At 37.4% G+C, this 23,409-nt stretch overlaps 4 protein-coding genes across 4 annotated transcripts in view; 2 read left to right on the top strand and 2 right to left on the bottom strand.

Moving 5' to 3' along the window:
- The first annotated feature begins 316 nt into the window (after positions 1-316).
- LOC106091725 (STING ER exit protein) lies at positions 317-4,981 on the top strand. Its single transcript, XM_013258362.2, has 4 exons — positions 317-517; positions 572-723; positions 4,390-4,632; positions 4,695-4,981. The coding sequence occupies exons 1-4, from the start codon at positions 400-402 to the stop codon at positions 4,845-4,847; spliced, it is 666 nt and encodes a 221-aa protein (XP_013113816.2). The 5' UTR covers positions 317-399; the 3' UTR covers positions 4,848-4,981.
- On the bottom strand, positions 4,960-6,889 carry LOC106091724 (tRNA modification GTPase GTPBP3, mitochondrial). Its single transcript, XM_013258360.2, has 3 exons — positions 6,288-6,889; positions 5,485-6,233; positions 4,960-5,418 (listed from the first exon to the last, which is right to left on the bottom strand). The coding sequence occupies exons 1-3, from the start codon at positions 6,816-6,818 to the stop codon at positions 5,175-5,177; spliced, it is 1,524 nt and encodes a 507-aa protein (XP_013113814.2). The 5' UTR covers positions 6,819-6,889; the 3' UTR covers positions 4,960-5,174.
- Positions 6,890-18,240: 11,351 nt separating this feature from the next.
- LOC106091716 (uncharacterized) lies at positions 18,241-19,376 on the bottom strand. The gene is made up of 2 exons (XM_013258349.2): positions 18,688-19,376; positions 18,241-18,627 (listed from the first exon to the last, which is right to left on the bottom strand). Exon 1 carries the CDS (start codon positions 19,250-19,252, stop codon positions 18,767-18,769), a length of 486 nt encoding a protein of 161 aa, XP_013113803.1. The 5' UTR covers positions 19,253-19,376; the 3' UTR covers positions 18,241-18,627; positions 18,688-18,766.
- A 1,081-nt stretch (positions 19,377-20,457) lies between these two features.
- Positions 20,458-23,409, top strand: part of LOC106091723 (ATP-binding cassette sub-family A member 2) — a 70,443-nt gene continuing 67,491 nt past the window's right edge. Inside the window, exons 1-2 of the mRNA XM_013258358.2 lie at positions 20,458-20,767; positions 20,836-21,133. Coding sequence (XP_013113812.2) covers positions 20,582-20,767; positions 20,836-21,133 — 484 coding nt within the window. The 5' untranslated portion in view covers positions 20,458-20,581. The remainder of the gene's footprint in view (positions 20,768-20,835; positions 21,134-23,409) is intronic.

Below are 23,409 nucleotides of genomic sequence, written 5' to 3'. Positions count from 1 at the left end.
TAGGTTTTGGGGGTACAAGAAAATGGGTTGAAACGTTTCTGAATCTATAAGGAACACACAAACAAGCAATCCTACAAACAAACACAAATTGATTTTTATATATAAGATTTTTTATTTACCACAATATTTTTCCATTATAAAACTGTCGAAGGCGAATAAGTTACAGAATACCACGAAATGTGAAATTCGCACTCGCCTACGACTGTTGTCGATTTTCGCCCTCGACAACGGGAATAAGGGTGATTATTTATTTGCATCATTTTCCAAGCGATATCATTTTAAAAATAATTAGTTTCACTGTTTCATGTCACCCTGTATGTTTAGCTACCGAAAATTGTCGAAAGTTACCGACATAAACAAAACCAAACGCTTCGATGTAAACATTTTGTAATAACTAAAATGCCTAAAGTTGTGTCCCGTAGTATTGTATGTTCTGACTCAAAGGAAGAGGAATATAATGAGGAAACTCCATTGAATATATATTACTGCTTGTGTGGAAAACTTGCCTTGATTTTAGGTAATCAATAATTCAGATGAGAAGGCACAAATAATACTAGCCTATTTCTTACAGATTGCACACTAGAAAAATTGCCATTAAGACGTACCGATGGAGCAAGAGTAATTGACGGGAAAAAACATGCCCACAAATTAACTTGCCAGGATGGTGATATTATTTATATAAGAAGAAAAGAGAAAGGAATTGAGAAACAATATCGTTTCAATGTAAGTTATTCTTCAGATGGGTTTGTAACCTCCGCAGGTCCCACCATGCCAATAACATTTTTTTACACAAATGTGGCTTTACCCCAGGAACACTTTAAAATCGTGTCAAATAGGGAAAAATAACGGTAGTTGTCCCCTTACAAATGCTGGCTACATTTGTAAGGTATCCTGCCATGTTATAACTTCTCTTCCAAGTGATGTCTCTATGTGGCATGCCGTTCGGACTCGGCATAAAAAAGGAGGTCCCTTTTCATTGAGCTTAAAAACTTTAATCGAACTGCACTCATTGATATGAGAGAAGTATCCCCTGTTCCTTAATGGAATGTTCATGGGAAATTTAGTTAGTTATTGATAAATAGAAGATTTACTTATGATTCGTAAAGGATTTTTTTATGGGTGACTTGGAGATGTTGGAAACCATGCAACGTTTCTGATGGGTTTTAATTTAGCAACATCCAAGCCTATCTTGGCCTTCCTTCATCTCAAATGTGGACACAAACCTCTCCGCGGTGTCGGCTGGGTAGCTACCTTTAATATCCGTTAAAGGTAGTGAACTAAAATGTGACACGAGTTTACCTATAGAACGATACAAATATGGGTTAGGGCGTCGGGTTAGTAGCCCATCACTTGGAAAACTTGAAGAAATTACTATGAAAAACGAACAAGATTAAAAACGGATCCCCCCCTATGTTGACTACTCCCGCAAACGTTTTAAGTACCATGAATTGCGTGTCCGCACTCTATATAGAGAATGCAATTCCTTGTCTTCAGGTTTATTCCGGTGGATGAGAGGCTAGCCATAATCTGCTTAAATGCCAAATTCTTTAACATCAGCCTTATTTGTGTTCATACCCCGACGGAGGACAGAGACGAACTTCTGCGAGCGCCTAGAAAGAAAATCTGCCGTCTTCTGCAATTCACTTTTCCCCTCAAATCAATTTGTTATTATCACGCAAACAAAGAGTCCAATTTAATTATTTGTTGTAAGATCCTTTTTTGATTTCATACAAGAAATCTTATGATGAAAATTTGGGAAATTTTGAAACCTTATTAACGTATTAATAAGCAGTTAATTTTAGTGCCAAATTTTATAAAAAATCGTTCTGGGAGATTTCAATGCGAAAACAGGAAAGGAAATTATCTTTGTCCCAACATTTGGAAAATGTAGTCAACATTAAGAAACTTCCGATAATGGATTGAGGCTAATGGACTTCGCCGCGGCATAGAGCAAAGTAGTAAGCAGCACCAGATTCCAAAATCGAAGGATTTACACGGCCAGTTGGCTGTCACCCTATCAAAACACGGGAGACCAAATAGATCATGTGATAGATGGAAGGCATTCTTTACCTTGCTGCAGCAAAGGTTTGCACTCGTTTTAGTGTGGCGCGAAACGTACGCACACTGGACATCGGAAAGCTAAAAACACAACAGGTGGCAACAGCATACTCCACTCGGTTGCCCCAAATGCTTGAAGAAGTCACTGCCTGTCCCAATAGTATAGCCGCACAATGGCAAATCATTGCCCACTCTATGGAAAGAGCTGCAACATCCGTACTTGGGTACAAAAAGCCTCCCCCAAAGAACTTGTGGTACGACCAGGAATGCCAAAATGCTACTGAGGCCATGAATGCGGCATACAGGCCAACCTAACAGTCAGTAGCAACGCGACAGATGAAGGAGAGGTATCAGGAGAGAGGAAAAAGATGTTCGGGAGCCAGAATTAAGTCCGGAAATTCCACCAAAGAATCAAACATCAAACCGATGACTTTGTTGCAGGCATATTCTCCTGCAGAGACAAAGAAATAAATCTGGCCGCTGATACAGATAGTGTGTTGAGGATAAGGGAAGAACACTTTTGTCAGCTGCTTGTATCCGATTATGGTGGCCATGAGTATATCGCAGAACCAATCCCTTATGATGATATAGAATGTGTACAAGAACAACAAGGCAGCAGGAGCCAATGGGTTCCCCGTTGAACTATATAAGGCGACACGCAGATAAGGAAACGAAAACTGATACGACTTTGCAGGATAACGCTTGCTGATACACATTCCTCAGCTAAAACAGAAAGTAATCGCTCCTAACCGTTCAATACCAAACGAGGTTTCGGACAGGAAGACAGTATATCGTGCAATCTCTTTAATATCCTGCTGGAAAAGATTATACGAAAAGCAAGTGTTAATAAGCATGGCACACTACTCACAAGAGAACATATGCTACACGCCTATGCCGACGAAATCGATATTAAAGGTCGGCCACCGGGAGAAGTAATTGTAGCCTTTGAAAGTATCGAAAGAGAATTAAAGAATATGGGGTTGGCTGCAAATGGAGGTAAGACAAAGTGGATGATATCAACTCATACAAAACCATATAAAACCGAGCAGACAAAAAAATTGAGAATGTTGGGAACTACAACTTTGAGATAGTTATCAACTGTATCTTCCTCGGCATCTCTGTAGGCGAAATAAATGACACCAGTTTTGAAATAACACGAAGGATAATATTGGCTAAACGAGGCTTCTTTGGATTATAACACTGTACAAGGCACTGATAAATTACACTGTACAATGTACGGATACTACCCGTGCTGTTGTTACTTAGAAGAGAATTTTACACGGTTGATTACCTAAGGTAATCGATATGATTTGAACCCAATTGTTCTAAGCCAAAGGCATACACGTTAACCTCTGAGCTAAGGCGGTGCACAATGCGATATACCTTCTTTGTACTTAAAAGAAAGAGAAAAAAACAGAGTTCAAGAGCAATTGCAACAAACTTCAAGAACTTGCAAAAAAACAGACTAAATTGCACACAGAGTTCCTGTGTTGCGTTCAGTTTGTCAAACTTTGCTCTCAACCTGCACAGAGAACGATGGCGTTCTATGTGTCCGGGCCTTTTTCTCAAATATAATTTAACGAACGAAAGTCAATCCCATGGCAGCCGCTTGTACGTACCGGATTGACCCGTTGATTTTCTTCATCGGCAAGGCCTGCCGCCTCAGTGTACAACACACTGCTACACAACAACAACAATCATCAATTACATTTTTAAAAAAACAGAAAACTCTTGAAAGTTTATGCAGAGTGGCACTGAACAAAGTACACAAACTCCTTATATATTCCGACTGACTTGAAGATAGTCGAAAATTATCTAATAAACGTCACATTTTTATTTTGTCACATTTGTACTACTTTGTATGAAATAAATGAAATGAAAATTGTCAATATCGCACATTTCCACAAATGTGGAGTTATATAATATTATCTTGTGGCACTATCGAGATTTATTTCATCCAATACAGATCTCCAAATTTAAATTATCTTCTGAAGATAAATTTTTAAATATTCTTTCTTCTGAAGAAAAAATATTTAAACTGGAGTACGACAATTGATTCATTAAGAACGCTTCAGTTATAGTAAAAATTAAATATAAAAAGGTGTCTAAAATTTATTTGTACAAATTTCCCTAGCGGAATTAGAAGGGTAACTACATTTAGAGATTTTACTCGTGAGGAAAATAATTTGGAATAATTGAGAAACCAATTTTCGACCACTTTTTACAGTTCTCAAAAAGACGAAAAGTGTGGTTATATTTAAAACTACACGTTTAAAAATTCACCCTTTATAAATACGTTTTAATAAATATCCCTTTCAATAAACATTTTAGTGCAAATCCTGTAAACTGCCCATATATTACCGCCACGATCCAAATTCTGAAAACACTTTTATTTTGCATCATGCTTTGGTGAAGACAAAGAATGACATACATCTGAATTTGGAATCTAATCCCACCAAAGCACTCTCAGGGGAATCGGAGAAGGTAATGGTTACACGACACACGAAAAATATGGGCAAGTTTAGTTCAGTTACTGTATCAACAATCGACGAAGAAGAGGATGAAATTGAAGCGGTAAGTCTTGAGAAATAACCTTAATTTTAGTGAAAGATGGTACTTAAACCTAATTTTTCTAGCGGGAAATTGCGGATAGTTACGCCAATAATGCACGAATAATTGAAAAACAACTGCAGCGTAAAGGTGGAAAATTAACTGATACAACAATCAGGCCTAAGTTCGATGAACCAGGACCCAGTAAGAAACCAAGGGGAACGTTGATAGATATTTAGACATCATTTAGTCTCACTTAACCCAACAACGGCGAAATAAGTGTAAATAAAACCAAATCAGTTTTTCGCCTCAACAAATTAATTTCTTTACATGAAAGTAACAACATTGTAATAAAGCAAACAGGAAAGTGGTACCCGTGTATTTTATTTTTGGTTTACATATTAAAATAAAAAAATACTAACCATCTTCTTACTTAAAGAGGGCTGTTAGCACAACATTCAATAAAGTTAAGTGTTTTGAACCTAATTATATAAATTAAAAGAGTCTTCACATTTTCAAATAATTAATCTTTAGTAATAAACCTATAATATCAAATGTTTGCATAGCTATTTTCCTATACAAAAATCTCTGAAGATGACTTCCAAAATGTCTTCTGTGCTAACATGTCCTGTTATCCTTTCAACATCTTTGACGGCATGCCGAAGTTTCTGAGCAGAAATGGCCATGTCTGGATAGAATTCTGGTGAATACTCTGAAAGAAAAATGTCGATGTGCTTAATAGCACGTTCCAATTGTACACGATAGCGTGCGTGTGTAAGTCGAGGGGCCTCTGCTAGAGGTGAGCCGCAACTGGAAGCAAGATAAAGGTTTAAATATGTTTGCACTTAAGCGCATTGGAATTTCGTTTGCACTTACATTCCCTTGAGTATGAGTGTAAACTCCTCTAAAAAGGGTTTCAAATTTAAGTTTTCCTTGCACGATATACCCATAACATTTGGAGATTTGTGTATATCTTCGATTTCGTCTATACTCAACAAATCTATTTTATTAATTATTATCTTTATATGTTTGTTTTTAAGGATTTCAAAACTTATATCCAGTTCTTTAAAGTAATCGGCGCAAAATAATTCTATTGATTTCTGATCAAATGCTCTTCGTTGCTTAAGATGTGTAGCATCAGCAATAAGCAGGACTAAATCCGCAGCTTCTAGGCTTTCCCTTGCCTTAAGTATGCCTTGTTTTTCGATTGTGTCATCAGTTCCTACCCTTAGTCCCGCTGTATCTACGAAGCGAACGGGATAACCACCGAAATTGTGTGTGGACTCAATCACATCCCTGGTCGTCCCTGCTTTATCTGATACTATAGCTACATCTCGCTGGCACATTAAATTTAAAAAACTACTCTTGCCTACATTAGGAGCCCCTATAATGCAAGTACGCACTCCATCTCTAAGCAATTCTCCTTGTCTTTCGTCATTTAAATGTACCTTAATTTCATCTCTTATGTTCTTGAGTTCTTTTGTAAGCTTTAAAATAACGTCCTCTTCAATATTCTCATCTTCCGCAAAATCAATATACGCCTCCAAATGTGCAGCACAACGTATTAAACGCCTTCTCCAGGCGTCATAGATGCGAGAAAGAGAACCCGTGCTTTGTAGTAAAGCCTAGAAAAATATCAATTAAAAATTTGTGATTTCATGGTGTACCAATGGACTTGCCTGTTTCCTCTGTGCTTCGGTTTCAGCATGAATAAGATCTGCTAGACCTTCGACTTCCGTTAAATCCAATTTATTTCCAAAAAATGCTCTTTTTGTAAATTCACCCGGCGTAGCCGGCCTCAGGCCCGACACATTACTTAATGCATCCATCATTGCGGCTATAACCGCAATCGAACCATGTACTTGGAATTCACAGCAATCTTCACCTGTAAATGATGCGGGTCCTGGAAACCACAAAACCAGGCCTTTGTCAATCATTTCATTTGATAAGGGATGGTACAACGCTTTTAGGTGAGCATGTCTTTCTTTTAGCTCCCGTTTGTTGCGAACTATTTGGTGTAGAGCATGCCTAGTGCATGGCCCAGATACACGGATTACCGAAACTCCACATTTTCCATATGCTGAACTTAAGGCATATATTGTACTTGCACTCGAAAATCTCTTTATAAAAACCTGTATTAGTCCAAAATTGCCTACAATTTGCATTCTACAATGTAAATACTTTCGTATAAAATATTTGTTGCGAAACATCAGCTGATGCTCATACTACAGACAGATACACTGCACCTGAAGGCGATTTCAGCCCAGCTGAGACGATGTTTACATTTTACAATTCATAAATATTGTAGTTGCTTATGAAAACTGACGTCAAGGCGTATTTAACATGTGGCCGCATCAACCCAGCTGAGAGAATTTGATATTTTTGAATTCGTCGTACAAAAATATAGCTTCAAAATTAATATTTTATAAATTGTTTACTGCTGTTATGGTTTTTGAACTTAGGGTATATAATGGCACTCGTCTAACAACCTCATTCAATATCAGTTTCACTCAGGGAACTTAGGTCTATTGTGTCGCCCACAAAGGATTTCAAAAGCGCAGAACACTAAAATAATTTACGTCAGTACAATGCCAGATATCAAAATGAATAAGATTAGGAGCCAACATGGATGCTCAACCGTCTATTACTCCTCCTCATCACCACAAATCAAGCTTACGTCCGCCATTGGACCAGTGCAAGGTCATAGTCCATTGCAGTGGCTTTTCAGGACAACAGAGCAGTTCCATCACATCTAGGAGAGGTCCTCTGAACATACCAAGTTATCTAGTATTTTGGCAGCATGCTATTGGGTTGCCCAAAAAGTAATTGCGGATTTTTTAAAAGAAAGTAAATGCATTTTTAATAAAACTTAGAATCAAATATACTTTTTTTACACTTTTTTTCTAAAGCAAGCTAAAAGTAGCAGCTGATAACTGACAGAAGAAAGAATGCAATTACAGAGTCACAAGCTGTGAAAAAATTTGTCAACGCCGACTATATGAAAAATCCGCAATTACCTTTTTGGCAACCCAATATATGCACTCTGAACGGCTACACACCATGCTGACAACGTTATCCTCGTAGCCTATAAACTTTAACTGTCCTTTTCAAATGACCTGAAAATCCGACAGATATTCAAGAGCCAAAAAGGGGTACATAACCCGTCCTTGTGGCGATTGAGCTTTAATCACAATCTTCCTATTTGACCCATTTATTAGCTATCTACGGCTACAACAACGTTATGAAAACTATTTAAACCTGCTATCTTGGTGGTTTTGTGGGCTGCTGTAGTAGCCACATTTTCATATGGAGGTGGCAACCCTCGTCAGGCTCCTGTAGGTGGTAAGCCAAGGACCAAAGGACCGATCGCCGATGGAACAGGGTTATCATTGGTTATTTAAAGTCGCCAATAACCCGCCTCGTCATATCGAGCAGCATAGGCGCTCAGTATTTGTGCAAGAGTCGGTGCCGCCCAGCCTCTCACTTAGACTCTCCGCTCGATACCGCTGATTGTCCGCCACCGCCGTTGCAGCTTCTCCGTGTGCAGCATTCCACTATTCGCAACCTTTGGCAGCAATGAACACCACACAGACCTCAATGTTCCAGCCAGTTTTGTGGTTAAAGCCTCTGTGTTTACTTGACACTCAAAAATTAATAAACTTTTATCTTCTTGCTCTGATTAGTCGAAGCAAATTTGCCGAAAATTTTAAATGTAATGGCGAATCGAATTTTCGTAGCCCTGTTTACAAATTTTGAAATATCAAGTTCCCAAAGCAGATGCTTTGTTGTAGCAATTCACCGGTGCGGCCACCTTATTTAAATACGCCTTGACTGACGTTATTTTGGCCTTGTAGAATTTTTGATTTTAAACCTGTTGAAAAGCAATAAATGCTAATTTTGTCGAAAACAATGTGGTTTTAAACCTCTGTTGTGAAAATGTCACAGACGATACCACCTGATGCACTGAATTAATTTAATATCTTCCATTTTTATATATATAATAAAGGGGCCAACAAGGCCCATTATTAAATATTACAAAAATTATACAAAATATAGAAAACGCAAACCTAGGCAAATATATGCAAGGTAAATTCATTAGCCAAACAACGAAATCAACTATACATCCCTGTGGGAATGGTGGCGCAAATTCCTACTAGGCTGTCAAATTTGCATTATCATGTGTAGCACCCACAAGATCAAAAGATTTATGATTATAAACGTGTAAATTATAAATTCAAACCATATAAATGAGAAAAATGCAAAAAACTTATAAAATCCAAACTAAGCATTTGACGTTCTAGTGGGATTTGCCTATGTGTAAATTTGCCTAGCGACAAATTGAATTGAAATAATTTTAATAAACTGCTCAAGTTATAGAATTAAAAACCAATTGTAATTAATGCTTCACCTTATGCCTCTGGACATTGTGGCCAGAAAATTGCTGCACCTCTGGATAAGAGTGCTTTTTCTTTGGTCTGACAACACTACCGGCATTGTATTAGCCTTGTCACAATGCCCGATATATAAAGATGGGTTTCTACCGCATAAATACTTAATGCATGGGTAATTATTGGGAGCATTTTGCATCCGATTTTGATGAAATTTGAAACAGTGACCTTTGGTACCCCTCTACACCTGTTTGTTTAATATCGTTTAGGTCGTACCACATTGAGGTCCGATCTGTGTGGTGTTTATTGCTCTAAAATTTCATCGGAATCGGATGAAAAATGCTTCTTCTATAGGCCCATTACCCTATATCGGGAGATCGGTCTATATAGCAGCTACAACCAAATATGGTACGGTCTGAACGATATTCAACAAAAGGGGGTGGATGTGTACCAAAACTCACTGTTTCAAATTTCATCAAAATCGGATGAAAAATGCTCATTTTATAGGCTCAATGCACTATATCGGGAGATCGGTATGTATGGCAGCTATATCCAAATATGGTCCGATCTGAACCACATTTCACAGGAGCAGGTAGGGGTATACCAGAACTCACTGTTCCAATTTTTGAATGTTTTAGGGCCTTAATTATCGGGAGATCTGGCGATTGGCTATGTGCAAATACCGTCCGATCTGGAACAAATTTCATAGACGTAAGTAGGGGCCTACCAGAACTCGCAGCGCCAAATTTAATCGAAATTGGATGAAAAATTACCAATTTACTGCTTCAAAACTTTAAGTCTGGAGATCGGTATATTGTATATAGCGGCTATATATAACAGAATTCCGATTTTATGAGATCGGAAGGTCAGGTTAAATACAAAGAATACGAATCATCAAAAGTTTTTTGAGAATGTTTTTATACCCAAGATATCTGCAAAATTATAAATACCCAGCGCTTGGGTATATATCGGTAAAAGCCCGGGTATTTTCCCAATTTACCGGGTATATACCTTTTGGGTATTTACTCATCGCCAATCTCTACACATTGTGTAAGCCGCTATTCGATAACAAAAAAATATTGTACCCCATCAGGATGTACTTACCAGGTGAGGTACTGCGAATACATAGCTGAGTAAAATTTTTTTATTTTTGTTTTGATTTTGCAGTTAATCAAAATATCAAAGGTTTAGTAGTAAAGCTATGAGTGTTTTCTAAAATCTTAAAAAAAAAACATGTTCTATTTGATCCGATATTCAACACATACGCAACAATGCAGTGTTATAATTATTAAAATACAAATGCAAACACACATTTGAAGAAGATAAGTTGTAAAACAAAGTTTATTTCTAAAATCACTTTGACATTTCAACAAGGGGGATTTAAAAAGTTGGTCTTACGCAAACAGCTGTTAACAGTTAACAAACAGCTAACAACAGCTGTTAACAGATTTTTGTTTGCATTCTCTTTGTAGTTATCTGCTTTCTCGCATATTCTCCGCTTATGTACGCACACGTATAACCACCCGCACACAAATTACTTTGTGTGTTTTTGCAAGCTTAGCTGAAAGCTACCGGGCGCGTCCACAGGTTGCGGATGGTGGAAAGCTCCGTTTTTATGCGGAGTAGCTGCAAATGCGGCAGCGGGCAGTTAGCGATTTTCGAGAGGAGAGTCTCAGTGAGGAGTCAGGTGGCACTGGCTCTTAATAAAATACTGAGTGCCAATGATACTCGAGATGACAAGGAGAGTTATTGGCGCCTTCAAATAACCAATGGCCAACATCGGCGTCTGTTCCAAGGTTAGGAGCGGCTGGCGGCGAGCGTCGGATCTTGGAGCAAGCGGCTCGCCACAACTCCAATCCCACAAATCCCATGTAACCCGCCCCCGGAAAACTGAGAACTACTTTGAGAAACAAAGTAATGGTAAAAACGGACCCCCCCAACGTTGACGACCCACGCAAACGAAAAAAGGACCATGATTTGCGGATCCGCACCTGGAATGTCCGCACTCTTTATAGAGAAGGTGCAGTATACGCGCTGGCGGATGTATTGGAGAAGTACAAGGCAGATATTAGCGCTCTGGAGTAAGTGCGATGGACTGGGAATGGCGTCACTACAACACCAAACGGTGACGAATTATACTATACCTGCCATAACACGAGGCATGAATTTAGTTGTGGATTTGTGGTTAGTCGGAGACTGAAACACCTTGTCTCCAGCTTTATTCCGGTGGATGAGAGGCTAGCCACAATCCGCATTAAAGTCAAATTCTTCAACATCAGCTTTATTTGTGCCCATGCCCCGACGGAAGACAAAGGCGAGAAGACCAAGGATATTTTCTAAGCAAAAAGCCTTGCACAACCGAGCAGATAAAGAAAAGAGAAAGATGGGAACTACAATTTTGAGACAGTCAGTAACTATATCTACTTCGATACCGCCGTAACCGAAACGAATGACACCAGTTGCCAGTATTATTCTTCGCTTAATCTCAAAGCGAAGAATAATACTGGCAAACAGATGCTACTTTGGACTAAGTAAGCAGTTTAAAAACAAGGCCACCTCTCGACAGACGACGATCACACTATACAAGACACTGATACTACCCGTGCTGTTATATGGTTTTGAAGCATGGGTACTTGTGAAAGCAGATGAGGCAGTGCTTGGAGTATTTGAGAACAAGATGGAGAATATAGGCGGCGTATGAACCACGAGCTGTATGACGATGATAGCATAGTTACACGCTTCAAAATACAACGGCTGCGTTGGCTAGGTCATGTTGTCAGAATGGATGAAGAAGCTCCAGCAATAAAGTCTTTTGAAGGCAAACACGGTGGTACACGCAAAACCGGAAAGACCAAAATCCCGATGGAAAGATCAAGTTGTAGGAGACACCTCGAAACTTTGTTTTAGAGATCTAAGAATGAGTGCAGATCGAGGCATTTGGAACGCTATTCTACGTTCGGCTAGTGGAACAAATATTCTGTCATAGCCAATTGAAGTAAAGTAAAGTAACATAGACGAAATCAGAGTTGCACTAATCAATGATTTTGACAGAAAGTGCACTAAATGCTTTGTTGTTGGGCAACAGTCACTACCTGTAAATTAATATATATTAGTTGTACCACGATCTCAACTAGTGTGAACGGCATTTGCTACTCGAAGTAGTTTCGTTGGGGGTAGTTTTTTGTTGTTGTGCTAATGACACTTCCACTTAATTGTAGCATGATCTCAAATAGTGTGAACGGCATTTGCCACTTAAAGTACTTTCGTTGGGGATCGATAGCCAAAGAGAGTTAAGCTCTCTTTGGCTATTTATTTGAATTCAACATTTATTTGAACTCAACATTTTGCTGGCAAATAAAGTACGCGAACGACAAAAACAATTTTTGTTTTCAAGTAGTGTTGGTGATTATTCTCTATGTATTATTTGCTGATGATATGCAAATTTCATTTACAGGAGAGCATAGTTCCATGGACTTGATGCAACATAAGGTACATGACACCATGTACAAGTTACAGGATTGGATGGCAAGGAATAAATTAAAGGTAAATCCTGAGAAGACGAAGGCCATGATATTTTCTGCTCAACCAACGTCTTTCGATATTTCCTATAATGACACCACTATGCAATTGGTAGAGCAACTGGAATGCTTAGGTGTCATATTAGATGACAAGTTGGATTTTGGTCCTCTTATAGATCGGTTTGGGTATTTTGTTAAACTATGATAGGGTTTATTATTAAGATTAGAATTAAATTTTGTATTTATTAATTTATTTTTTGAGGAGAAGTTGTTGTACATGCTGAATATTGTGATTGTTAATGCTCTTGTGTCTTGTGAGAGACAGTTCTGTTTTCATTTTGCTCCAATAATTTTCTGGTTATTTACAATAAAATATAACAAAAGTTCATCACTGTTTGTCTATTTCCACGTGAAATTGTATCTGACACAATATCTGTTTGTTTTGAGAAAAACTGTCCTGTATATTATCAAATAAAAGCAAACATTTTATTTTGGTTTTGAATCAATTGAAATAAACAAAATCAGTGCAGTGCGGTACACACATACATACATAAAAAAGAAAAATACATTCTGTGCTCAAAAGTTTTTTTTTCTTGCTTTTTTCTCAAACGCCAACAACAAAAATATTATGTCTCAGCTAAGTGAATCGTTTCAAGAGAAACTGATGGCTGACATTACATACGCCAACAATCAGCTTAAAGAAGAGCTGGTGGCTAAGTTAACGGGATCGTCAAAGAGGGAGAGAGATGATTCGTCAAATCCAGAGAGCAAAGCGAAAACACCTAAGCTGGCTCGATATGAAAGAGATATAATACATGAAATGGAAGTGCGTTTTGAGAGGCAGTGGACGATGTTCAAAGAAGCTCTTAAAGAAACTGAAGAGAGATTGAACACGTCCATGAATAAGAGATTTGAAGAAGTGGAACTGAAGCTGTTAAATTATGTAGATACACACATACAACGAATTGAGGCAAAGTCAAACGAAATAAATGAACGACTACTGAAAGCTGAAACTGAATGTGCAGAAATAGTTAGCATGAGAGAAGATATAAAAAACCTTCGAGCCCATCTGGCAAAACAAGAAAACTTGGCGGTATCATGCGATCTTCGTGTTAATGGCATTCCTTGTTACCCGTCGGAGAATTTAGATCATATTTTTGACTGTATATGTAAGGCACTGAATGTAGCAACACCTCCATATAAGTCAATATATCGATTGAAAGGTAAAAGAGGAAACAATAGCCCTGATACTACTATAATTGTTCAACTTTTAACGCCATTCGTGAAAAACTATATCTTAAAGATGCTGGCACAGTTCAGGAAAAAATTTAATGGTCAATTATGTTTACATCACATTGGTTTTGATTCCAATCAATGTGTATACATCAATGAAAATCTTACTTCGACGAATTTTAAAATCTTGCAAACGGGTATTAAATTGAAAAGACAGAAAAAAATCTCCTCGATCTACTCTTTTCGCGGCTTAATATATGCCAAGACTGCCCCCAACACTGAGCCAATTCATATTGCAAACGAGGTAGATTTTGACCAGTTTTTTCGTCATGCTATTGATACTGTTTAATGTCTTTCCAAACTATATTTTTTTCAAACCAATCTTTTGCATATTTTTTAATTTTTTTATTAGCGAAAATAGTAATACACATTTTAATGAATTCATTACAAAATTCTCCTTCATTTCAAATTCTCAAATTGAAAGCGTTGCCACTTCTAATAAATGTCTTTAACCAATAGTACTTTGGGTTCCAATAACGGATCATATTACATGATTAAAGTACTATGTAGACAGAAAACTGGCCTGAATATCTGTCATATTAATGCACAAAGCCTGAAAAGGAAAATAGATGAATTTCGGCAAAATTTCGAAATGTCTGGAGTTGACATAATATGTGTGAGTGAAACCTGGTTTAATTCTTCTATTACTGACAGCATAATAAGTGTTGAAGGATATAATGTATATAGAAATGATCGAAGCTCCCTTGGAGGTGGTGTGGCGTTATATGTAAAGAATAACTTACCCTGCAAAGTAATTTTTAAATCTGAACAAAATGAGAAAATTGAATCAATCTTTGTCGAGCTTGTTATTAATACCCGTAAAATTCTATTGGGTTGTGCATATAGACCAAATTGTCATATACCGTATGAATGTATTTTCGACACTATCCTTGATATTTCTGTGCACTACGATGATGTTATAATAGCCGGCGATCTCAATTCTAACCTTTTAAAGGAAAAAACACTTATTGAGTCGTTTAACTCCATGGGATTGTATGGGGTAAATACTACAATACCAACTCACTATACAACAACTTCGAACAGCCTGATTGACATATTTCTTGTTTCAAAATCTGATAATGTTCTACTATACGATCAGCTTAGTATGCCCTGTTTTTCTAAGCATGATCTCATATTTCTGACATATGATGCTGTGCACACACCAGAACAAAAACAGACAAGTTATTTTAACTTTAATAAAATAAATTATGATACACTTGCTTCTGAAATACACAACATTGATTGGAGTAAGATATATGACATTTATTCTACTGATGATCACTTAACGTTTCTTAGTGAAAATCTATTATATCTTCTTGACTGCACCGTACCTATTTGCACACCACGTCCTCGAAAAGCTCAGAACTGTTGGTTTAGTGAGTCAATTAAAAAATTAATTGACAAGAGAGATTTGGCTTACAGACGATGGAAACGTTTTAAATGCCCAATGCTCCATGAAGAATACCGAACACTCAGAACTGATGTAAATAAAACAATTAATCGCGCAAAAGCTGGCTATTACGCCAACAAATTCCGCCAGGCTACCGATTCCAAAAAAAAGTGGAAAACAATACGAGAAATTGGTGTCGGGTCCACTCCTATAGTTGAAATTGATGCAAATCCTGATGAACTGAACGCATCTTTCCTAAACAGCACAACATATCTTGAAGATAATAATATAGAAACAAACCCAATAAATGTCATATCAAACACACCAGCATTTCCTGACTTTACAACTTTTGAATTTGCATGTATTCGGCCTATTGATGTTTATGAGGGTTGCATGAGTATAAAATCAAATGCAGTTGGTTTGGATAACCTACACCCAAAATTCATAAAATCCACCTTACCATACACACTGTCGTATATCACCTACTTCTTCAACACAATTCTAACAACTGGCAAATATCCGACCACATGGAAACATTCAAAAGTTATACCTGTGCCAAAATCGAAAAATGGAAATGAATATCGTCCCATATCAATTCTGCCTTTCTTCTCAAAAGCTTTTGAAAAGATAATTCACAAGCAAATAAGCGCATACTTAAACGAGCATCGCCTCTTATCCAGCAAACAGTCTGGCTTTAGGCCAAGACACAGCTGTGTTACTGCTTTAATCGATGTTACCGAAGATATTAGGTCAAATATTGATGATGGACTGGCTACTTGCCTAGTACTGTTGGATCACTCAAAAGCTTTTGACTGTGTTAACCATGAGCTGTTGTGCTTGAAACTGAAGCACTATTTTAATTTTTCTGCATCTGCTGTGTTGTTAGTTAAAAACTATCTCTGCCAAAGAACTCAGTCGGTTGTAGTCAAGGATATAATGTCCAAATCTCTTCAATTGAATAAGGGTGTACCGCAGGGTTCGATTTTGGGACCACTGCTTTTCTCGGTGTACATAAATGACCTACCACCACGGCTCAGATACTCCTCTATACATATATACGCTGATGATGTCCAGCTCTATCTGAGTTTTGCTAAACCTGAAATACGTCAAGGTTTTTTAAAAATAAATGAAGATTTGGGCATTATTTCCAACTGGGCTCATGCCAACTATCTTAACATAAACCCTAAAAAATCAAACTGCATCTTAATTTCAAATCGCAACCATAATATTATTACTGAAGAACATATATTAATTGGTGAGCAACACATACAGCTAGTCGAAAAGGCTAAAAATCTTGGTATAACTTTCAATAACTCACTGACATGGACCGATCACATAGTTGCGACTACTGGAAAAATATTTGGTATGCTAAGAACACTGTACCAAACACAATCGTTTACGCCAAAACACATTCGCCTCCTTTTGGCTAAAACGTACTTACTGCCTGTGCTCTGCTATGGAAGTGAACTGTTTAGTAAATGTGACTCTAGGAGCACTAGACGACTGGAGACAGCTCACAATGCAATAATAAGATATGTTCATGGCCTAAATCGATACGAGAGCTGTTCACCCTATGAAAAAAGCATATGCAATATGAAATTTGGCGATTTTCTAGATATAAAAAATCTGTTTCTATTGCATAAAATCATTTATGAAAAATGTCCAGAATACCTGTACCAAAATCTGCAGTTTGGGAGAACAAACAGAAGGATACTATTGGTGATGCCTCGATATCGCCTTTTGATATCACAATGGCAATATCTAACAAATGCGATCCGCCTATGGAACTCACTACCCTTGTCAATACAATCTATTTGCAACGCAAATTCATTTAAAAAAGCTTTACAGAAAAATCTTTAAATAATCTTAATATTGATAATGTCTTAATTAAATAATGTTTATATTGTCAAAATTATTTGTTAATTAATTATATATTACAAATGTTACTTTATATACTACTAATCTCTGTTGAACTGTGTTAAATGTCATCGATATCTCACATACAGTAATTATAAGATCATTGTTATCTTGTTGTATGTGAAAACGAACAAATAAATCTAAAATCTAAAATGCAGTTAGTCGGTCACTTGTGGCTTACAGTTGCATAATACACAAAAAAATAAATCCTTTTTATTTGAGACCGAAATTGCCATGTTCAGTAAATAAGTCCTCTTTTGGGGGACTGTCAGTTTCCTGCACTATACCGAAAACTTTCATTTAAGTCCCATATGGTCATGGTTGATTACTATGTCCGGTTGGAAAGTTGTTGGGCCCCCGAGTACTTGGCCCCAAATTTGGATTTCAGGTTCGTTTTCTACTCTCAAATACCCTTCTATTGAGTCCCATATTATCATGACTTTTCTATAGATCCCTTTTTGCGGGTTGAATAAATAAAACTGAGTCTTATTCCATACTGCCACTTAAATCTAACCTAATTAAAACTCTTATACATATATCTACGATATATATTCTTGTTTCAGCTCAATGTTAGACTCAACTGTTATAGCCGCGACAGAACGGTTTCACCGGGGGCCCTGCACGGGTTTAATTTGAGTACCACAAAAGCTGGCCTCAAAGTTATCACGAGAAGCTTAGGTGGGAGCTATCAGCCGCGTCCATATGTTGCGGATAGTGGAATGCTCCATACGGAGTAGCTGTAGCCAGCGTTATCGTTTTGCCACTTAAGTATCACACTTGACCCTTTTTCGACGATGATACCCCCACTTTTCCACACCAATGTTGCACTTTTTAAAACATATTTTCTGTTGCCTGTTTTTACTTAAATAACTGTGGCACATATGTTAGCATGTCTGACTATGACACTGAATGACTTTGAAAAAAAGAAAGCTTCCATTAGCTTTTTCTCGCGAATGATATTTAAAACCGTCTGATACGCTGTTTAATCTAAAGGCAGCCTTTGGTAGCGCTGAACCTCTGAGCAGTGGTTACCAATCCAAATCATGGTGATTTGGATAGCTGCTACTATAACAGTACATTAAATACAGCTTCAATCCTATGAAATTTAACATGGAAGATAATAGACTTGTAATTTTTGAAATTAAATTTATTGTTTCTCAATTACTTAAACTCGGCCTTGTAAAATTCTAATGGTTGTGGGTCTTCTTTGTCGCTAAAAATATTCAGAATCTTCCGCTCAGCACAAACCCAGCATTTCTTTAACAATGACATATCTCCAAAAATCTAAACGGTCTCTCTTAAGAAGTTCATCTTTTACTTGAGGAATCCATTAATTGTAGCCATAAGGTGAATATATACATGCATCTTTTTTATAATCCCTCAATAAAGCGGCAGATTTTTCAAAATTTTCCTCACTCAAAGATATTTCATTAAATAGTAAGTGCCATAAAACTTGACGTGTGTCAGCGAATATCATTTTGAAAGCGTTATCGTCATCAGAATCTATAGATAGCTAAATTTTCATGTTATTTCTGAAGTCTTCTAAAGATCTAAAGATATTTTGTTAAGTGACTTTGTAGTTTCTGCTGACACGGATTTGTATATTTATGGCTGTAAAATATTTAATGGATCTGCTGTAGAGTTGCCTGGGACTAGGTCTTGCTGTTCCATGGTGCTTCGCAACCGGCATAATTGTAAAATTGTGCCGGCTCCGTATCATCAGTATCATCAAATAAATCACAATCTCGAGCCCAAGCTGGACCCAATTCCTTTTCGACAATAACGTTCTTCCAAAAGTCAACCATTCCTCGTCTCAACAGTTCGGCTCTAACTTTTGTAATCCATTGATTGTATTTCCAAGGCGAATAGAAACAAGCATCGTCTTTGAAGATTCTGAGGAAACCGGCAGTTTTGTCCAATTTTTCGTTGGTCTCATGCTCATTTTCGAAAATTATTTTCCACAAGGCAGCAGTGGTTGCGTTCGAAATTTTGTCCCAGATTCTATGCACCATTTCATTCGGGACTATAGCATCAATCTTCAACTTCTCATTGAGAAGCTTTTCGTAGTCCTCCAAAGGATCTTCAACAGAGATAAAGGCATCAAATTGATCAAAATCATCGGCAACAACTACAGGCATTTCTATTAAAATCACAAAAATATACTACAATAAAAAACGGACAGAACAAACAGAAGTATACACCCAAGGTATGGATAACAATCCAAGCTTGGCAGAATTACATGGTACAATTAAGAGGTGGGTCATTACCACATAAATACATGGGCGAAACTTCACTAACACTAACAAACACACAGTTACAATTAGAAATTTGACGATCGCGTTTATTTTGCGTCAGGGTGCACTTATAAGGTGAGGTCAAGCGAACAGCTGTGTACAATTTTTTTTGTCTTGACTTTGCGGTAAATCTTAATGTTAAAGGCTTGATAACACAGTTGTGATTTTTTTTTTCAAAATCTTGAGGGGATTTTCTATTTGATCCGATATTCCACACATAAGTAACAAAACAGTGTTATACTGATGAAAATACATATATAAAACTCTTTTGAAGAAGATAAGTTATAAAATGAAGTTTATTTCTTATACGACTTTGACATTTCAATTTACGGTATTTGCCACTCAAGGTAGTTTCGTAGGGGGACGAGTTTTGTTGTTGTTCTAATGACGCTATCTATTAAATGTAACATGATTTTGTGTAAGAAAATGGCTTGTTGCACAGCGACAGTGGTTGTACTCTCAATGGGCGTAAATTTTCCCTAGATGAAAAACAAGTTATGTTATGTAAATTTTCCCTAGATGAAAAAACATGTTATGACAAAACAAACTCATTTCAGCAATTTTTTCCGTTAATTTTTATTTATATGGAGTTTCAACGCGAAAACCGAATATAGTACCGGCCTTTAAAGTAAAAAAAATTATAGAAGCGAAAAAAATTAGGATGTTAACAAGTAGAATGGATAAATTCCAAATGCAACAAATTGGCGACATCCTCAACACCAAGTACTGCCACAAATTAAAAAAAATTATGTCGGCTGATTGCTTGGCTTAACCATATTTACCCTTCTAAAATCGCACCATTTAATTGATTTGACTAATTTAAGAGAGTGGCGATTTTTACAATAATTTTTGGAAGATTTTTTTGGAGCACGGGCCGTATGAGTTATGTTGTTGTAAAAATGAGACAACCTTTAAATAACTGAGCCATGATGATTGGCTATGCATTTTCTCGCCTCTGACACTGGACTTTTTGATTGTGTTTGTTTTACTCCCTAAATAGAATTTTAGAAATTGGGTTGCTTTAATAATTATAAAAATAAAATATGGACGGTTCAATGGTTTACAAGGATATTAAAATATTTCAAGTTGAAAATAATTAAAAGCAAAACTCTCATAAATAGCTTTAAACTAGTTCGCATGTGATATAAAAAGTGGAAAATTTTGTCAATAAAAATGGATATATGCAGTACATTTTCCTTGTTCCTTCAAAAACAGTTGATGGTCCTACGCTTCCACTACAAAAGTTTGGGCATTATAGTGGCTGTTTGTTTTGGTTTACAATATTTGCTATTGTACTTTATGTATCAACCCATACAACCACTAACAGAATTCGTTAGTCCTACAAGCCCCGATACACTGGTATTTGCTTTGTGATTAATTTTTTTGTTAATATGTTACTGATATGGCTTTGTTCTTGACGTTTCTAGTTAAATGGATGTTTTTTCGACGTTGATCAAACGTTCTTTGCCCCCGAGACTCCGGAAGTTATTAATTTTATGGAACAAAAATGTGGTTCCGCTGTGGAAATGAAAGGGTTTGCTCACGTCGAAGCAATGGTAAAGACCGTTGAGGAATGCAAAGAGAATTGTGTTGGAGTACACTTTCGTTTTCCTCAGAAAAGTGAAGGCGGAAATAAAACTCTGGAGTATATCATTTATACTAACCGAGTGAGGTTGTCCCCAAAAGAACGTTATGTTACGGATAGCGTGGACGGGTCTTTTAGTCGTAAGTTTATAAAAAAAAAGCGATTGTACATTGCAAAGGTGAAGACACGCCCCTAAAATCATATGACGTGACTAAAGGTATGGATAGTTTTGTAAGATATTGCTGTTGTCGTCGTGGCCACATTTTCATGTGGAGGTGGCGATCTTCGTCACGCTCCTGTAGGTGAGCAAGCTCGTTCCGGCCCAAAGGGCCGACCGCCGCGGGATTAAATTGGCCATTGGTTATTTAAAGGCGCCAATAAAGTTATCGAGCATCATAGGAACTCAGTATTTGTCCAAAAGCCGGTGCCGCCCGGCCACTCACTGAGACTCAGCTTTATATAGCTGATTGTCCGCGACTGCCGTTGCAGCTCCTCCGTATGGAGCATTCCACTATCTGCAACCTGTGAACGCTCCCGGTAGCTCGAAGCTAAGCTTCCGGTGATAGCAATGAACACATATCGGACCTCAATGTTCTAGCCTGTATCGTGTTCACAGCTATCCTGTGCCGGGGTAAGATTCTACATCATATGCTGTGCAGAAATCGGGATTGATATGTATACTTGAAATATCTGTTCAGACAGTTACGCCGATTATAAAATTCATACTAATAGATTGGGATTGTCGTAGCGTTGTTGTTGTTGTTGTTGTAGCCACATTTTCATGTGGAGTTGGCGATCCTCGTCAAGCTCCTGTAGGTGAGCAAGCTCGTTCCGTTCCAAAGGACGGATTGCCGCGGGAACAGGATAGCCATTGGTTATTTAAAGGCGTCCATAACCCGCCTTGTCATATCGAGCACCATATGCACTCAGTGTTTGTGTAAGAGCCGGTGGCGTCCGGGCTCTCACTGAAACTCTCCGTTCGATAACGCTGATTGTCCGCGACTGCCGTTGCAGCTATTTCGTTTGGAGTATTCCACTATCCGCAACCTGTGGACGCGCCCGCTATATCACAGTTAAGCTTCTCATGACAGCAATGAACACCACACAGATTGACTCTTAATGTTCCAGCCTGTGTAGTCCTCACAACTATCCCGTGCCGGTCATAGTGTTGGTACATATTCTCTAACTTTCATTTATATCACTATGTCTCGGCGAATAATGGGGTCAGAATATAGATAGAAAACTATGATTGGTTCGTTTTATTTTTTCATTTGTGATCTCTATGTTGTTGTTGTTGAAGCAGTGTGTTGTACACTGAGGTGACGTCCCTTGTCGATGAAGGACTCCATCGGGTCAATCCGGTACGTACAACCGGCTGTCATGCGAACTATTTGATATGCATATTTTTTCATAACAATAATTAGTTCAATAAAATATACACCCTTCCATAATAATAATTATTAAGCGCAAAAACAATATACCATTTACATAACTCATGAGTTAAAATAATCTTAATTGAAATTGAAACACCCTTACTAAAAATGATGAACAGTGGAGAAATTCTCTAGAATAATTAGATAATTTAAGTCCAAAAATATGTCGTATAATGCGAGTAACGACAGCGCGTAGTTTTTTAAATGGCAATATAATTGTGGGGCATTAAAAGTGTGTGACCAGGGATCTGGCGCGGATACCTTTTTTCTGCTCCGGCAAAAATTTTTTTATGCTCCACTCCGGATTTGTTTTGCTCCACTCCGCACACCGCTTCCGCTCCTTTACATTTAAATCAACTATTTATTTTTTACTCCTTAGTATTAAAATTGTTATAATGTTTGAAACATCAAATAATATTCAATTCCGATTATATGTATTTTGGATCTATATCGGGCTAGATCTTTTTAAAGCCACCATATAAACCGATGTCCTGAATTGAGATTCTAGAGGGCGCAATTCTCATGCAATTTGGCTGAAATTTTTTTCATGACATTCCAACTTCTTGTTAAGTATAGTCTAAATCGGTCCAGAATAGAGCTGGCAAACTGTCGATAATCGCAACATTCGATATTTTCGGTAGTTTTAATAATAAATATCGATAGTGTCGATACTGTCGTAAATTTCCCATCACCAAACGAAGATGAGATATAAAAATCAGGACAGACAAATAAAACCAACGTTAATAAAGTCAGTTGGAAGTCATGAGAAAAATCATTGTACGAAATATTAGTCTAATCGGATGAAAATAGCACCCACTATAGGCGCAATGTATGTTAAAGGATACATTCAGTGTCGAATTGCTTGCGTTTGTGTGTACCATCGTGATCGCCTTTAAAAAACTTCTCTGCTGGAGCTTCTTCATCCAACGCGATCGTTGTATTTTGATACGTGTAACTATGCTATCGTCGTCATACATCTCGTG

This window comes from Stomoxys calcitrans, chromosome 3 (assembly GCF_963082655.1).
Source record: "Stomoxys calcitrans chromosome 3, idStoCalc2.1, whole genome shotgun sequence".
In the NCBI taxonomy this organism is placed as follows: domain Eukaryota; kingdom Metazoa; phylum Arthropoda; class Insecta; order Diptera; family Muscidae; genus Stomoxys; species Stomoxys calcitrans.
This window is presented reverse-complemented; position numbering and strand designations above follow the sequence as displayed.

Bases quoted from the DNA above. Each gene is read 5' to 3' on its own strand.
- LOC106091725 (XM_013258362.2), top strand. From the start codon at position 400: ATGCCTAAAGTTGTGTCCCGTAGTATTGTATGTTCTGACTCAAAGGAA. The intron at 724-4,389 runs GTAAGTTATTCT...TAAACATTTTAG, and splicing joins AGAAACAATATCGTTTCAAT to TGCAAATCCTGTAAACTGCC. The intron at 4,633-4,694 runs GTAAGTCTTGAG...TAATTTTTCTAG, and splicing joins AAGAGGATGAAATTGAAGCG to CGGGAAATTGCGGATAGTTA.
- LOC106091724 (XM_013258360.2), bottom strand. From the start codon at position 6,818: ATGTTTCGCAACAAATATTTTATACGAAAGTATTTACATTGTAGAATG. The intron at 6,234-6,287 runs GCAAGTCCATTG...ATATTTTTCTAG, and splicing joins CCGAAGCACAGAGGAAACAG to GCTTTACTACAAAGCACGGG. The intron at 5,419-5,484 runs GTAAGTGCAAAC...TCTTGCTTCCAG, and splicing joins ACACTCATACTCAAGGGAAT to TTGCGGCTCACCTCTAGCAG.
- LOC106091716 (XM_013258349.2), bottom strand. From the start codon at position 19,252: ATGCCTGTAGTTGTTGCCGATGATTTTGATCAATTTGATGCCTTTATC.